This window comes from Neovison vison, chromosome 9 (genome assembly GCF_020171115.1).
Source record: "Neovison vison isolate M4711 chromosome 9, ASM_NN_V1, whole genome shotgun sequence".
NCBI lineage: Eukaryota > Metazoa > Chordata > Mammalia > Carnivora > Mustelidae > Neogale > Neogale vison.
Window position 1 is genome coordinate 20981589 of NC_058099.1, and position 16291 is coordinate 20997879.

At 37.0% G+C, this 16291-nt stretch overlaps 1 protein-coding gene across 5 annotated transcripts in view; it reads left to right on the forward strand.

Annotated features, from left to right (window-relative positions):
• PTBP3 (polypyrimidine tract binding protein 3) overlaps positions 1-5029 on the forward strand; it is a 117067-nt gene extending 112038 nt beyond the window's left edge. For all 5 annotated transcript variants that reach the window (XM_044265132.1, XM_044265129.1, XM_044265127.1 and 2 more), the window contains exon 14: positions 1-5029. In XM_044265132.1, coding sequence (XP_044121067.1) covers positions 1-133 — 133 coding nt within the window. In that variant the 3' untranslated portion in view covers positions 134-5029.
• Positions 5030-16291: the final 11262 nt, after the last annotated feature.

A 16291-nucleotide genomic window follows, 5' to 3' on the forward strand; every position in this document is an offset into this window, starting at 1 on the left:
AAAAGATCGCAAAATGGCACTCATTCAGTTGGGATCTGTGGAAGAAGCAATCCAAGCCCTCATTGAGCTTCATAATCATGATCTTGGAGAAAATCACCACCTCAGAGTTTCCTTCTCAAAATCTACAATCTGATTTTTTTGTGAATTTTTCTCCTAAGACTGGACCATAATTTCAGTAAAACCTTCAGACACAGACTGAAGCAGCTCAAGACCAATTCTGCCTCTTTCATGAAAGTAACTCTGGTTTGATATTCAAGTATATACAGAAAATCAAGGGATATTCTTTTCTTTTTCTTTTTTTTTTTTCCATTTTTCCCCCCTTGCCAGGATGTGATCAAAGGTTTGTTTTTCCTTTGTACCATAGTTTCTGTGAAAATAACCTTCAGGAAAAAAATTTTTTTTCAATAATTTAATTCCTTATACTAAGTTAGATTTCAAGAGGACATACTTTCTTTTAGTTTGGGTCCAGATCAGCCTTATAAAACATTTCTAAAATCCTTTGTACTTTGGAAAAATTTAAACATACAGACTTTTAAAATTACTTACAACCAGGTTTTTAACTTTATGATTCAGAAGTTAAACCCCTATAGGAAATTATGTTCACTTATAAATTTAATTATTTAGCATACATAGATAGGTATACACAAACAAATTGGGTTGTATTGGAAGAAAATTTATAAACTTGCATGTTTTCCTTCAATGGTTTCTTTTTTTCACTGCAAGACACTCCTTGGAATAATACATGTCTTTAATTTTTTAAAACTGTTTGGAGAAATGAAGTGTCTCAATTGTCCCCAAGGAAATTAAATAGAATCCAAGATCTGTTAAGGTATCAAAATAATTATTAGTTTTATTAGGAAAAAATCATGGTTTAAATTTCAAAATGACACTATTTGCTGAGTAATATGATCTTGGAAAATTTGAAAAGAAAATCCTACTTATAAACTACTTTTTTATAATTGTTTTCAGAAAAAAAAGTTTACAGTCTTAAGGAAAATATTCAGGTCTATCATATGGTTTGACAGATTTTTTAAAAGTTATTTTTGGTAAGGTCTTATTTTAGAAAAAAATTAATCTCAAGGGTTTTTTGTACCACTATAATCTCTAATACTTATTCAGAATTACTGTGTATTTACTTAATTTCTTATTATGTGCCTTATTATGTGCTTATGATATAATAGGTTAGAATTTTATCTAAATATCTTGAAAGCTATATTGTGGGCTTGGTGAGCATTTTGTTTTTCTTTCCCTGTTTTGGTAAGGATTTTAAAGTTTTTTCATTGCAATTTTAAGTGGTTTTCAATAAGTAATAGTTTTTATTCAAATTTTTGGTGCTTTGGTGCAGAGATGGGGTAGGGAAGGGTGAATGGTTTGGGTAATAACTCAGTGCACACCTGTAGGCCTCTGTACATTGTGGACCAGTAGTGGTCGTGCAGCCCTTGACAGAGCATACCAGTTTGGTACTATAAAATGCAATCTCAGTTTCTGGATCTTGTCTAACCTTTCTCACTCATTAGAATTTGTCTCAGGATTACTTGGTTTTTCTCAGTACTCAAGAGACATGCTTTTCTTTGTTACTATAACTTCATTACTGAGTGCCCACGTACATGGAATACGACAAGGTGGAGTCCTTTTTCATACTCTGTCCCTCTCTGTGGTTGAGTGTAAGAATACATTTTCATGTTGCTTCAGTGATTGTATAATGTAAAATTATTTCTTTTTAATTAGAAACTTTACATTCTTTAATTTTTTTCAATGCTTGATCGGATTGTTTTAAAAAGCAGAATTTAGTAAAGGGGTCATTTTTGTCCATCCCTTTTACAGTTTTTAGATCCTCGGAGTAGCTCATCTCACCTTCAAAAATTTCCATTTCTTTGCTATATTCCAATCATTAGCTTGAATGTTGGAAGATTATTTCAAAAAATTGGAGACTACAGGAAATACTATAGGTTATTAAAAAGCAGAATTCACTCAACACTGAGCAATAGGTAGTTGGTAGATAGAATAGGAAGGACGACACTAAATTGAAACCTTTCAAATGAATCCATTTTAGCATTGACTGAATAGATAGGTATAATCATTTATATAGTTTTTATTTTTTTCACTTACTGTGTTTTTGCTAAAACACTTAAGTAAGGGGGGAGGGAAAAAAACAAAATTTTTTGAGAAATCTCCCAAAATTTTCTTCTTTTTTCCAAGCATACAGGCACTATTATAATTGTCAGTGACACATTAAATTGGATTATTTTGTTTGCTTTGAGTTAGGAATTACTGTGTGATTTAATTCATGATTCTTATAGCATTCAGTGTCAATGTAGCAGATGGGAGATCATAATAGCATTGAATGTAATTTTGAAGTAGGGAATGGCCTTTAAATCTGAGAGAGACATTTGAATCCTTTTCAGGGAGTTTGTGTGAGAGAGAGAGAGAGTGTGTGTGTGTGTGTGTGTGTGTGTAGATAAATATATATACATACATGCACTCTTCTGTGTTGTACATACATATGCACAGTACATACATTTTAATTTATTGACAAAATCAGATTAAGATTTGGAAAAGAGATATTCTTATCTAAAATAGTATGCTTGAAATCATCAATTTGGGTCTGAAATTAGCTCTAGTGCATGGATATTGTCCATATGTTATTTGCTGTTTGAATTATAGAGGTCTACAGTATTTTTTTGGCATATTATCTGTAGAAAGATTTAAAAATATCAGGGTAGTGGAAAAACTAGATCTTCGTACTTTTGTTTTGGCATGCATTTATTCAGTATCTTCTGAATAATGTTTTTTTTTGCTGTTGAGCTGTTGTAGTATCCTATTTTTAAGTTTATTTACTTTAAGGAGTATTGTCTTATCACTTTTGGAAGTGTCTTGACTTTTACACAAAGTATACATATTCAGGTCTTCAAAAAATAGCAGTACACGTTCAGCAGTAGCAATTTATGCCAAAAAGTTTTACTTTGAGATTTTAATAACTTGTGTAACAGTAAAATGTGTTTTGTGTGAGATATAAATAGAAAAATGACCCAGTATCTTAATATCTTAATTGATAACTTACTGGAGAGTATCGTAACTCCCAATAGCTCCTATAGAGTGCTATAAATTATTCAAGACTAGGTAATCAGTTATTTTCAGTCATGTTTCTGATTCTGTTGTTAAAAGTTGCAGATCTCACAATATTTAGAGACAGAATTTCTGCCTGCTTAATTCCCTATGGGAGCAACGCCTTCTTTGGCACCACCTAGGGTGATGATCTACTGCAGTTGATAAAAAGTTAACTCTCATTATTGTCTCTGTTCATTTTCATACAAACTTTTCAAAGCTTCCATGTCATTAGGCAGTGAAATTTATATAGTGAATATATTTTCATGTAATTTCTGTTTCCACTAAATATTGTTGGATGAAAGATAACAAACTCAAAAGTAATGTATTTTCCCCCAATGACTCACTTAAAAACCCTAAGTTTGCCAAACTATCAGTCTGTCTCTTTGAAAACCAGTGTGTACTGCTATTTTTAAAACCAAAAAGACAGCATGACTATGCGTAAAAGCATTTTTCTTAGCCTTTCCTTTGTCTTGATCAGTTGTTAACAAGAATAAAACTGCCAGACTTTGAATAGTCTACTATTGTGCTACAAGAAATACAGTTTAGATTGCACAAAAGTTTTCCTTTAAAGAAGATAGAACTCAGCTGTCCTTCAAAAGAGCTGTGTTGTTATCTGTAAGACTATTTGCAGTCTTTTTTCACAGCAAATTCTAACAGTTAGTTATGAATGGTTTAAAAGTAGAAAATTACTAAAAAGTTTGGGGAGTTTTATAGAGGGAGGAAAACAAAACAGGACCAAAGTTTATGTGCCTTCTTCAGTAGTCTTAATTGACCTTTTCTTCCTATTTGAGACTAAGGTAGTATCAGTATTCTGGTTTTCAGGAAATACGTACTATATAGTTTTAAAAGAATGTTATCCCACAGACTATCCATACAAGCAAAGAATTGTAACTGTATAAATGAAGTCTCAGTTACACTTTTGCCTTTATCACATAATATTCATTCTATAGCATTGTGCAGGTCCAAGAATGAGCTGCTCTACATCTTTGTGGTAGTCATTTTAGTAACCTGAAGCATATGTTCCAGAGAACAGGGATATTTGTCTGGTCCATTGACCTTGGTGATAATAGTCATGATTGAAAGCTGCGTATAGCAAGCTTAAGTCAGCACTGTAAACAGATTTTGTTGTGTTACTTTCAGTTTTTGAATCTATGTAGTAGGTGTATTAACGAATATTTAAATAGATATTTTTGATGTCTTTTAAAAAAAAACACTCTGGCCTTTTCCCCCCTTACCATTATTAACCAGATCTTTTAAAAATTCATCCCACATTCAGGAAGTACTAATTATAGATTGCTGACCAAGCAAAATTTTGCATCAAAATGTCACCTCATTGCTCTGACCAAAGAAGACTTACTGTTCTGGTCTAACTCCTCTCATGAAGCATTTTTTCCCAAGCTCCTTTCTGAAAGAAGACCCAGTGCAAAGCAGCCTTTACTTTCTATTTCCTGTTGGTGAATAGACTACTTAGAGAAAATGGGAATATAAGTGTGAACAGAATGGATTAGGATGACAAGGGTTTGATGGGCATTTTCAGTACTGTATTTGAGTAAAACAAAAATAGCACAGCTAGGAGCCTCTGACATTGTCTTGTGTTTTATGTGGTCTGTTCATAAAGTTCCCTTTTTCAGTTTATAAGAATGTTCATCTAAAAGAAGAAAATGCTGTAAATATTTGTAACAACGTTTTTTTAAACCAGGCCAAAAAAGAAAAAAAAAAAAAGGTTTTTGGGAACAAGTTAACATATAAAGTGGTTTTATACAAAACATCAATTGTCTTGTATATTTTGATAAGCAGCAGTACCAGCTTTCATTTGTAACACAGTTTGTGGTGTTGGAAGAAAAGGATTCTGTGGTTGTTTAAGTGAATTATGTTATAAATGCAAAGAGAAGATAAAATATTAAAAAACATATTTTCTAAATGCGTAGTGCATGGTTAATTCAAGCTTCTGTACTCTATAGTATATTCCATTTTCGTTCAGTTTGTATATTTGCTATTACTTGATAATCTCTAATCTCTTCTCCTAACAAGTATAGCATTGTAGCATGCCTTTTAATAAATGTCATGACATCTGTACTCTCTTAAAATTTTCTGTGTTCTTGTGTCTGTACTTTGGGTTTCCTCTTGTCTTACCTGTAATTCTAATGATGTCATACTTTCTTTTCTTTTTCATAGCCATCCATCTAAACTTGTCATAGTTAGAGGGAATAGCAAGCATGTATTCATACTTTAAAAACTGATAAAGCCCCAAGTCTGCTAACCCCCTCTTTTAATTAAGGAGAAATTTTATTTTGAGAAGCAAAGTGCTTTTCTAATTGTCCTACAGTACAACTTCTTCTGTGGCCCTCTCCCTTCAGTACAAGTACATGTTGACAGACTGTGTGAGTTCTTCTCTCCCTGTGTATCTGTCTCTCCCCACCCCCCATAAACACACTCTTTGTCTAAGCTCAGTTGCCAAACAAAAGTTGGAACACTTTCTCCAGTTCAGTTTTTAGCTTCCCTATAGGATTAGTATACATAAATTTGAAACATGAGGTGTGATCTCAAACCAGGTTTGTGTTCGTTTTAATTAAAAGGTAACAACAGTTACCAGCTGCCAGACAAAAGTTCTTTTCTTTTCCTTAGACAAAAGTTCTATTTTTAAGTTCTTTAAAAGAGTTATGGGTTGTCAGAGTTTATTTTAATCTTTTGCTTAGGATCTTTTAGAAGTAGGAATTTATTTTTAATGGAATTGAAAATTAGGTAACCACTGCTGGCTAACCTGTAAAATCTTTTGTATCCATAAATGTAATTACCTTTTTTTTTTTTTCCAGTGTAAGAGGTATTTTTATCAGGAAAAGGTAAAATAGCTATGGCCAAATGAGGTCTTAACTGTGAAATGCTTATTTACATACCAGAAGGCTTCTAACCATCACTGAGTCATGTGGGTCTGAAATAAATGAATCTGAGAGACCACATAGTTCAGTCTCTACTTTTTAAAGTCAGTGGTGTAAAAAAGAAAGTGACTGGCCCAAGGCTACATGACACTATTGCAGAGTGTGGACTAGAACGCAGGACTCCTTGGTATTACCCAGTGCCAGTATTGCCCCTAGGGGTTCTGTCCTGCCAACTGTAATGAAGATTGTGATCTTGAAGTTCTGTACACAGAATCGAGGTGCTTAAATACTCTCCTGAAAACTACCAAAACCAATTTGAAGACACTGTTTGGTGCTGGGTGCTTTTGCTGAAGGGTAACAAATGTCTACCTACTTCTGAAAAATTTCATCGAAAAATGTAATTTCAAGTTGCAAATTTGAGAACTCTTAAAAATGTAGTGGCTATTCATATTAGTTTCCTAGGACTCATATAACAAAGTACCACAGATTAGGCGGCTTAAACAGAAATTTATTTTCTCACAGTTCAAGAACATGGTGTCCTGAGACCTCTTTCCTTAGTTTATAGATGGCCATCCTCTCCCTATGTGACAGTCTTTCTTTTCTGTTTCTTTGTCCTAATCTCTCTTTTTATGAGGGCACCAGTCATAATTGGATTAGGCCCACCCATCTGACTTCATTGTACCTTAATTACCTCTTTAAAGGCCCTGTCTCCAAATAAAATAGTCACTTTCTGAGATATTGGGAGTTTAGGATATCAACACAAGGATTGGGGGGGGGCAAAATTCAGCCCATAGCACTATTTAGTAAAGATTATTCATTCAGCTCACCGAGTACTGATTATATCAGCAGTCTAGCTAAGTGCAGGGGGGAAAGATACAGAGTTAAGGACTTGATTGCCTTACCTTTTAGGTATGTATAAGTGTGGAATGTCGCCTAAATCCATAAACTAAGTCATTTTGAACTCTTGGCCTTCAATAGGAAGTCCCCAAAATGAATCGTGAGCCTCTCTAGGCAATTGTAGTCAGAATACATATGGCTAAAGCTATCCTCTAGCTAATTATGAAGATGTAGAAACACATACACTGCAATAATTATCTACTTCTCAGTTTTAGAAGTGAGCCATTTCAGAGCAGTGAGCATTTCTAAGACATACCATTACTTGAAGAACAGTTGAAAGAGTAAGAGGACACTGTCATGCTGTGTCCAGTTTTCAATGACCATTTGTTGATTCAACTGGGACTTAAATAATCGAATTTAGGAATAGTTCAGTGTTAAACTCCACTCTTTACAATTTAAGTGATTGTTCCTGCATCACTGATTTTTTTCTGTTGTCCTATTTTAACTTCTGGAAATTCGTCACTATATGCTTCTATCAAAACAATTTATGCTAAACTGATAAAACTCTATTAATTTTTAAAAGATTTTATTTATTTGATAGCACAAGCAAGAGGGAGAGGGAGAAGCAGAATCCCCGTGGAGCAGGGACCCTGTTGTGGGGCTTGATCCCAGGACTCTGGGATCATGACCCGAGCTGAAGGTAGACGTTTAACCAACCAAGCCACCCAGGTGCCCCTGAACTGATAAAATTCTAATAACGGTTTGGTTGGAATTACTGTATTTGTATGCCATTGGATTTAGATGTAGAACTTCAACTATGTGAGTATCAAGAAAGTATAGTTGACCTGGAAAAGTTAGTAATTCTGATGTTCCATGCAGACCCCATTAAGAGATTGTCTTTAATCAAATGAAAGCTGGTATTATATTAATTCAAATAAACTTTAGGACAGGCACTATTAGAGATAGATTTCATAGTGATATATTTATATAATAGAATATAGTTATGCAAGGAATTTAATGAAGCTACATGAATTTCAGAGGTGATGTTGAACAGGCTGTACACAAGAGAGTACATAATGTAGGGGCACCTAGGTGGCTCAGTGGGTTAAGCCTCTGCCTTTAGCTCAGGTCATGATCTCAGGGTCCTGGGATTGAGGCCCACATCCAGCTCTTTGCTCAGTGGGGAGCCTGCTTCCCCCTCTCTCTCTGCCTGCCTCTCTGCCTACGTGTGATCTCTTGTCTGTCAAATGAATAAATGTTTTTTTAAAAAAAAGAATACATAATGTCTAATTTTATTCACATCATGTTCAAAAACAGGATAGGGTTTACCTTTGGTAAGGAGGTAATTGAGGGTATGAGAGGTTCTGGTCTGTGGTTAATGTTTGGTTTTATAACCTTTGTACCAGTTATCCAGGAGAGTTTACTCTCTTGATTATTCATTGAGCTTGTACACTTAGGATTTGTACATTTTTCTGTATGTTATACTTTAATTAAAAGGATTTTGAAAAATGGTTGTAATTGAACAAGGAGCTAGAAACTGTTCTTGCTTCTTAAATCAGCTGATTATTCTACCGGGTAAGTAAGACTTTGTTATAAATACTCAAGACCCCATGAACTGGGTTTCACAGTGCAACCCTCCCACATATCTGTGGCATTTCTCTGACCATGGCATACCTATAGGAAAAATATTACCCAGAACAAAACAAAAAGCACAAACTGTTTTCAAGTAAATTTTACTTCTTTTTGAGCAGTTTTACACAGAATTCATTCAGAGAAGATTTCATCAATAGTTTTGTTTTTGTAGCTATAAGCTTGATCATGTGGGCTAATCCCTCAATATATTTCCATCAAGGGGCGCCTGGGTGGCTCAGTGGGTTAAAGCCTCTGCTTTCAGCTCGGGTCATGGTCCCAGGGTCCATGGGATCCTGGGATCGAGCCCCGTGTCGGGCTCTCTGTTCAGCGGGGAGCCTGCTTCCCCCTGCCTGCTCTCTGCCTGCTTGTGATCTCTGCCTGTCAAATAAATTAAGAAAAGCCAGAAAGACCCCTAGCTCACAAGCATCCTAAGAGGAGAGACTATACAGAAGGTTTAGCAAAACTTCTTGTCATTAAGATTCTTAATAAATGCTAATTGGTGTCATGAACTCCATGTACCTAATACCCACTGTAACCAGTGGCCCATCTTGTTTCATCTGTTACTTATCCCATTCCTTGGATGATTTTGAAACAAATCCTGGTCATCCTATGATTTCATTTGTAAGCATTTCAGTATGTGTAAGTCCATATGTTGTAGTTCCTGACAAAGTCAGTGTATAGCATTCCTTTCCATTGTCTTGTTCCCTTACAACTTATTTGTTGAAGGACTTGAGCTATTTTCTCTAAAAATTCAAGTGGTCTAGATTTTTCTGAGTATATATGTCCCTGCAATGTTATTTCTTTACTATGTCCCCCCACCTCTCGTTCTCTGTAAATTGGAAGCTGCTGCTTTCCTTACCTCCTTCCTGACTCCCTCTCCCCACCCCATCCCCGGGGAAGGACGGGTAAGAATACTTCATAGATGACATTGGACACTTCATGTGTAGTGATGGTAGTTACCATTGATCACTGTTACGTAAATCTATTAATTTTTAAGGATAACAAAATGCCAAAGTTCTATCATGCCTTTTGCATCTATTACTTTGATTGCTTTTATGTAATAAGAGAAACTTTCCTTATCAACTTTTTGGTTACTCTGAGGTACAATTTCTATGGGAAAGACAAGATAAATGATCCTTTTCCTTTACTTACCTGTTTTTGAAATGATTGTTTTCTATCCTCCAAAACTTTGTTTACCTTGATTTTGTTTTGTTTTGTTTTTCTTAAAGATTTTATTTATTTATTTGTTTGTTTGACAGATCACAAGTAGGCAGGCAGAGAGGGAGAAGCAAGTTCCCTACTGAGCAGAGAACCTGATGCGAAGCTCAATCCCAGGACACTCAGATCATGACCTGAGCTGAAGACAGAGGCTTAACCAACACTGAGCCACCCAGGCGCCCCTGGGTTGTTTTTTGTTTTGTTCTGTTTTTTTTTTTAAGCCTGTGCTTTTATGGAAATTTCAAACATTTGTGAAAGTAGATTCGTGTAAGAAGCTTATGTTGCTGTACAATTCATATTCAGTGTTTTCTACACCCCTCCCAGCTCATTCTCTGCTTCTACTTGGAAGATTATTAAATCATTTTGTATGATATTTTTCAAACTGGTGAAAGTTGTTTATAATATTTTAAAATCTCTACCTAGTAGATTAATTATGGTCTTTTTTTTTTTTTAAAGGGGGAAAGGGAAAGAGGGAGAGAAGCCCAAGCAGGCTCCATGCCCCGCACAGAGCCCCATGTGCGGCTTGATCTCATGACCCTGAGATCATGACTTGAGCAGAAATCAAGAGTCAGATGCTTAACTCACTGAACCACCTATGCACTCCAATTATAGTCATTTTTTAATCTTTTTTTTTTTTTTGGTTGTGTCTTTTTTTTCCTTCCATTCCACCAGAAGTATTTACAAAGAACCTACTGTTTGGTTGTTTTGATCTCCCCCAAATAAGTTTGTTTTTTATTTTTTTTTATTTTTTTTAAAGATTTTATTTATTTATTTGACAGAAATCACAAGTAGGCAGAGAGGCAGGCAGAGAGAGAGAGAGGGAAGCAGGCTCCCTGCTGAGCAGAGAGCCCGATGCGGGACTTGATCCCAGGACTCCGAGATCATGACCTGAGCCGAAGGCAGCGGCTTAACCCACTGAGCCACCCAGGCGCCCCAATAAGTTTGTTTTTTAGTGTGTTAAATGTTTTATTGTTTTTGTACTATCTTTGAATTTATTTTGTGGTTCTTTCGCAAAAGATTTTTGGTATATTAATCATAGCTGTCTACTCTGATTGTCCTGTTATCCTAAGGATTTCCACTACATATTCTTCATGACAAAAGCAAGTATCAGAGAAATAAAATTATTTATGTAGGAATAAAGCTTATTAAAAAAAAAAAAGAAGGTTTAGAATTGTCCCAATGGTTCTCTCACCCTTATACCTTTTACTGCTGTACTTTCATGTAGACTGTTCCATAGACATATGTTTGCTGGGAAGATCTGAGGTAGGAAAAGATACTCTAGCCATGCCATCAAGGAACACAGTAAAGGGAAAAGCACTAGGGTACCTTTTTTTTGTAGCATGATAACTGGCTTACAAATTAGTTCTAAAGAATCTGTCTGATCTTGCTTCTCTCCCTCTTCCTCCTCTGGGTAACAAAGTTTTTTCCTTCAAATTTCAGTAACAGGTCAGCTATGTCCCTGAACAGCTGGTAGGTTCTCATATACAAAAGATGTGATTCATGTGACTTCAAGTCTGTGTTCTTTGCTTTGACAGAAGGCTAGTCTATGTCTGCTTTCAAGTCAAAGCAAGGGCCCTTTATTGGCAATAGAGTATTAGGTTGATAAAAGCTGACTTGCTTATCTGAACAATTTCCTTACAGCAGTAGGTGACTTCAGAGCACATGCCATAGTTGGTTATTGCTGTCCTTGCATGATCATTTGGCTAGTAGCCACTTTTTGCACTGGACCATAAGCTCCATGAAAGTAAAGTCATGGTGCTATTTTAAAATTAAGCACTGTGTGCCCAGAACCCACTACACTGCCCTATATACTTAATAAATATTGGTTGAACAAGTAAATATATATACATACATATATATGTATATATATACATGGAGACATATATATTCTTTATATTTTTACATAAATCTACCTGATTTATGGATATCTCATGTTTTTAAACATCTCTCAATATGATCCAAGAGCAGTGGCTATCAGCCTCACATTTTCCAAAAGAGGCATAGGTATCTGTATTTTCAAAACATGGCTTCCAGGTGTTTTTTTTTTCTTTTTTCAAAAAGAACTACAAAATGAACTGTTTGCTTGGTGTATGCCAAGTTAGCTCACTTTTAGATTACCCTAAATTCTCACAATTAAAGCCATGAAGATGAAAGAGATCATAGGACTCTCCTCTGTTCAGTAAGTAGCAGTTTTTCCTTAAAGCACCCACGCGGAGACTAGCATACAGTAGGTTATCTGTTGAATAAAAGAACACTTGCCATTTCCTTGCAGTTGGTAGGAGTTTATGGTGGAACCAGCCCTGAATTCTTTCCCTTGGCAGTCCCCATCCTCCACTCCTGAAATAAAACTGCTAAGACCGTCATAAATAGAACCCTGGTGTTTCTGGTGACTTTGTGGACAGCAAACTGGTTATTATAGGCCAACATCTTGTCAAAACCAAGCTATCAGCTGATCAATGAAACACAGAAAGCTGAGTGATTACTCAAGGAAGGAAGTGGAAGTCCTGCCTCCGCCTACAAAAACAGCTACTCTCTGCTTCAGGGCTTTGGGAATTTGGTGACAAACTCCCAACAGCCCAACTCTTTTCTGTGGTATATGTATTTGCAGATCCCCACCCTTCCTGAAACTATTGCTTCTGACCTTTTGGGGGTAGCCATAACTTCTTCCATGATGTCCTCTCAAAGCATAGGATTTCTTACATATGGTCAATCCCAAGAAAGCCAAACTATTTCCCTACACAATGTATTAGTTTGCTACAGCTGCCATAACAAAGTACCACAAACTGGGTGGAACAAATTTATCCCCTCAAAGCTCTAGAAACTAGATGTCTGAGATGGAGGTTTTGGTAGTTCTAGTTTCTTTCCCCCTTGACTTACAGATGACTACCTCTGTGTCCTTAGAGTTGTGTGTGTCCAAATTTCCTTTTAAGCACACCGGTCATATGGGATTAGGCCCACTCATCTGACCTCATTTTACCTGAATTATGTCTTTAAAGGCCCTGTTTGCAAAAACAGCTACATTCTGAGGGATTGGGGGTTAGGACTTTAATATATTTGGTGGGCGAGGGGAAGGGGGCATAATTCAGCCCATAAACATTTTTCCCCAGTTGTTCACGACTCTGCTAAAAGAATCTTCAGGACCTTAGGAGCCAGAGTCTCAGAAACGCTATTCCTTAATCTTACTGACAGGTGTCTGTGCTATTTGTGTAGGGGGGTTGGGGGGGGGGGAATCAGAATTGACACTGCAGAGGTTTGAAAGTAAAATTCTTAAATTGTTAAAAACATAATTCTTAAATATAATGGACATGAGTTAGGTTTTATTTAACTCATTAATGAAGGAGCTGGCAGGATGACAAGCTGTGTAGAACAGTGTTTCATGTCATCAGTAGGGGAAGGAGTTCTGAAGTGAGATTTCTAATTTAGATATATAATCAGTTAATTTCAGGCAATTAAACTGTAACACTTGGGGTTCTCTTCTCATATATATATATATATATATATATATATAATATATATATATATATTTTATATCACACCCTCAATGGTAGTCCACAAGTTAACCTCTAACATGATTGTTAATCACATAATCATCAATTATACATTATTTCAAAGTTTTAGATACTTTTCTTGCATAAGTAAGATCACCTCTTAGAATCTAATATATATAGGGGCACCTGGGTGACTCAGTTAAACCTCTGCCTTCAGCTCAGGTCTTGGCTGCATGGTCCTGGAATCGATCCCGCATTGGGCTCCCTGCTCAGTGGAGTCTGCTCCTGCCTCTGCCTCTGTCTCTCCCCACACGCTCTCTCTCATGCACTCACTCTGTCAAATAAATAAATAAAATCTTAAAAAAAAAAATCTAATCTATATTATCCTTCACCTTGAGTCTCTTGGAGCAGCTTTGCCAGCCCTGGATCTTCAAAGAAATAGTTCTGAAGGTTGACTTCTGGCGTGGTGACGTGAAGAACTCCACTGACCTGCTCCCTAGTAATAGTGAAAGCTGGAGAAAAAAAAAAAATTAAGGACTCTGGAAATGGTCCTAAAGGCTAGCGGCACATAAGGAAACACTTATTGAAGAGTGTTTAGGTAAGAAAACTTGCTAAGAAAGGTGAGAATCTGTGGTATTTGAACCAAAATAGCTCTTTCTCCCCTCCCAGCTCCCACACTAGGGAAAGCAAAAACATTCCTTAGTAGCAGAACAATACCTTCTCTCCTCTTTCCTCTTTCGCTGGGGCTACATCCCGGACTTTCTTCCTCTCAGCCCCTCCTCAAGATGGGGAATCTTCCTCAGGTGTGGCACACTGAGAATACTGGGATCCTGTCACTTTGGCCCTGGCTTGTGAAACAATGGTTCCATGCCAGGAAGGGCAAGCCAAGAGGACCCTGGGATGCTCCCCATTGACAAAGACTCTGCCCTTGACCAAGCTTTAGTCAGATTATTTTCAGCTCTTTTCTTGAGTAAGTCTCCTCCTTGGAGTTGTTCTCATGAGCCCGTTTTTAGCCAGAATCCTGCTCAGTCAATTCAGTGAGAGCCCTTTGACCTCATTAACACGACTTTGTTATTCTTCTGTCTTCATTAGGGTGACTTTTATTTTTCCAGGAGTCTCCTGTGTAGGTAAATGGTTTGACTTTTCATACAAGATCTTACAGAAATACTCAAGTTTCCAGTGGAAAGCACTAATGTGTGATTCCTTGAGTCCCTCCCTTAAAATCCTCACCGTGCTATTTCCACCATTCCTGGACGGTGAGATTGTGACTGTTGGCCAATCAACTAAGATCTCCCCTCCCACATCTTCTTCAAAAAAACCTGTCTTAAATCAAACTTCCACTTAATTCTGACCTTATATCCCTTATCTGAGACCATCTGAGACACTACCAAAGCCTTTTCAAAGCTTACTGGGGTAAGCAATAAACTAGCTTTATCTTCTCAACAGGTAGGTTGGTGATATTTGGAGAGCCGAGTTTTGACAGTGCTTTTGCATAGAAAATATGATTTTGTTTTGATTTTTTATGTTTATTTAAGGAGTCTGATGGAGACTATAGTGACATTAACTGCAGCCCCACAAACACACTCACCCTTTGGTAGCTCTAGTGCCCCCCATATTTCCCCTGCAAGAGAACTATGCCTGGTTTCCTCATGATTTGGGGAACATTCTGATTTACCGGGATGAAGAATCCTGTATACTGAAGCATGGGTACTAAGTTCAGTTCAACTGCACACATGTTTACTGGCACCTGTTACATGTCAGATTCTGGGCTGAGCACAGAGATAAAGTATTTACCCTCTGCTTCTGAGCTCACAGTGTATTCGGGGAGATAGACACATATACAAATAAGTATAACACAAGGAGCTAAATGTCAGGATGAATTAGGTTGAAGTTATGAAGTAGACGAGGTATCCAGTTTGCTGTGTGCTATAGGAAACGCTTCCTGGAGGAGGGGAGACCCGAGGGATGTATCATCCAGCCAGCGGGAAGAGCTGAATGAGAGGACCATGAACAAAGATGCCATGCTAAAAGGCAGCATGATATGAATGGAAGGCGGACATTTAAGTATTGCCAATTTAAGGAGCTTTGGAAGTGTGATGCTAGGATAGGCATGAGCTGAGGCTAGAAACATGGGTGGGGTCTTGGTTTTGTTTTGTGCACAGTGGAGAGCCATGAAAGTGCTTTACACCTGTGCACCCAATATGGTAGCCACTAGCTGTGTGTGGCTTACTGAGCATTGAAATGTGGCTGGTCCAAACTGAGATGCACTGTAAGTACAAAATAAACCCTCAATTTTGAAGACTTCCAATTTTGGTACAAAATTTGGTACAAACCTCCAATTTTGGTACAAAACAGAGTGTTAAATATCTCATTTATACCTTCATATTGGTTATATGCTGAAATAAGATGGTAGATTGGGTTAAATAAAATACGTTATTAAAATTAACTGCATCTGTTTTTTAAAATGTGACTGCTAGAAAATTGTGGATTACATATGAGACTCCAATCTGTGGCTTGTATTTCTATTGGGAAGTGTGACTTTAATTGATTGGTGAAGACGGAAGAAGGTTGAGAATATGATTTCTGAAGTCAGACTACCGGGGTTCAAATCTTAGCTCTACCGCTTAAGAGCTGTGTGATCCTGGGCAAATTTCTTAGTGTCTTGGTATATTGGTTAGCTAGCTGCCAGAACAAAATGCCTTTGATGAGGTGGTTTAACATCATTTCATTTGGGGAGGGAGACGCAGAGGAAGACAATCTTAAGCAGGTTCCATGTCTAGCCCAGAGCCCAACCTGGAGATCAATCTCACCACCCTGAGATCAAGACCCAAGCCGAAATCAAGAGTCTGACACTTAACTGACTGAGCCACCCACAAGCCCCAGACTAGGTGGTTTAAGCAACAGAAATTAATTTTCTTACAATTGTGGAGGCTGGAAGTCCAAGATCAAGTTGTCAGCACATTTAGTTTCTCCTGAGGACTCTCCCCTTGGCTGGCAGATGGCCTTTCTCTTGCTCTGTACTCGCATGGCCTTTGCACTGTGTCCAGGTATCTTTTCCTATTATTCCTATTGTAAGGACACCAGTCCCCTACTGGGACTTCATTTAACCCTAATTACTCTTTAAAGGCACTA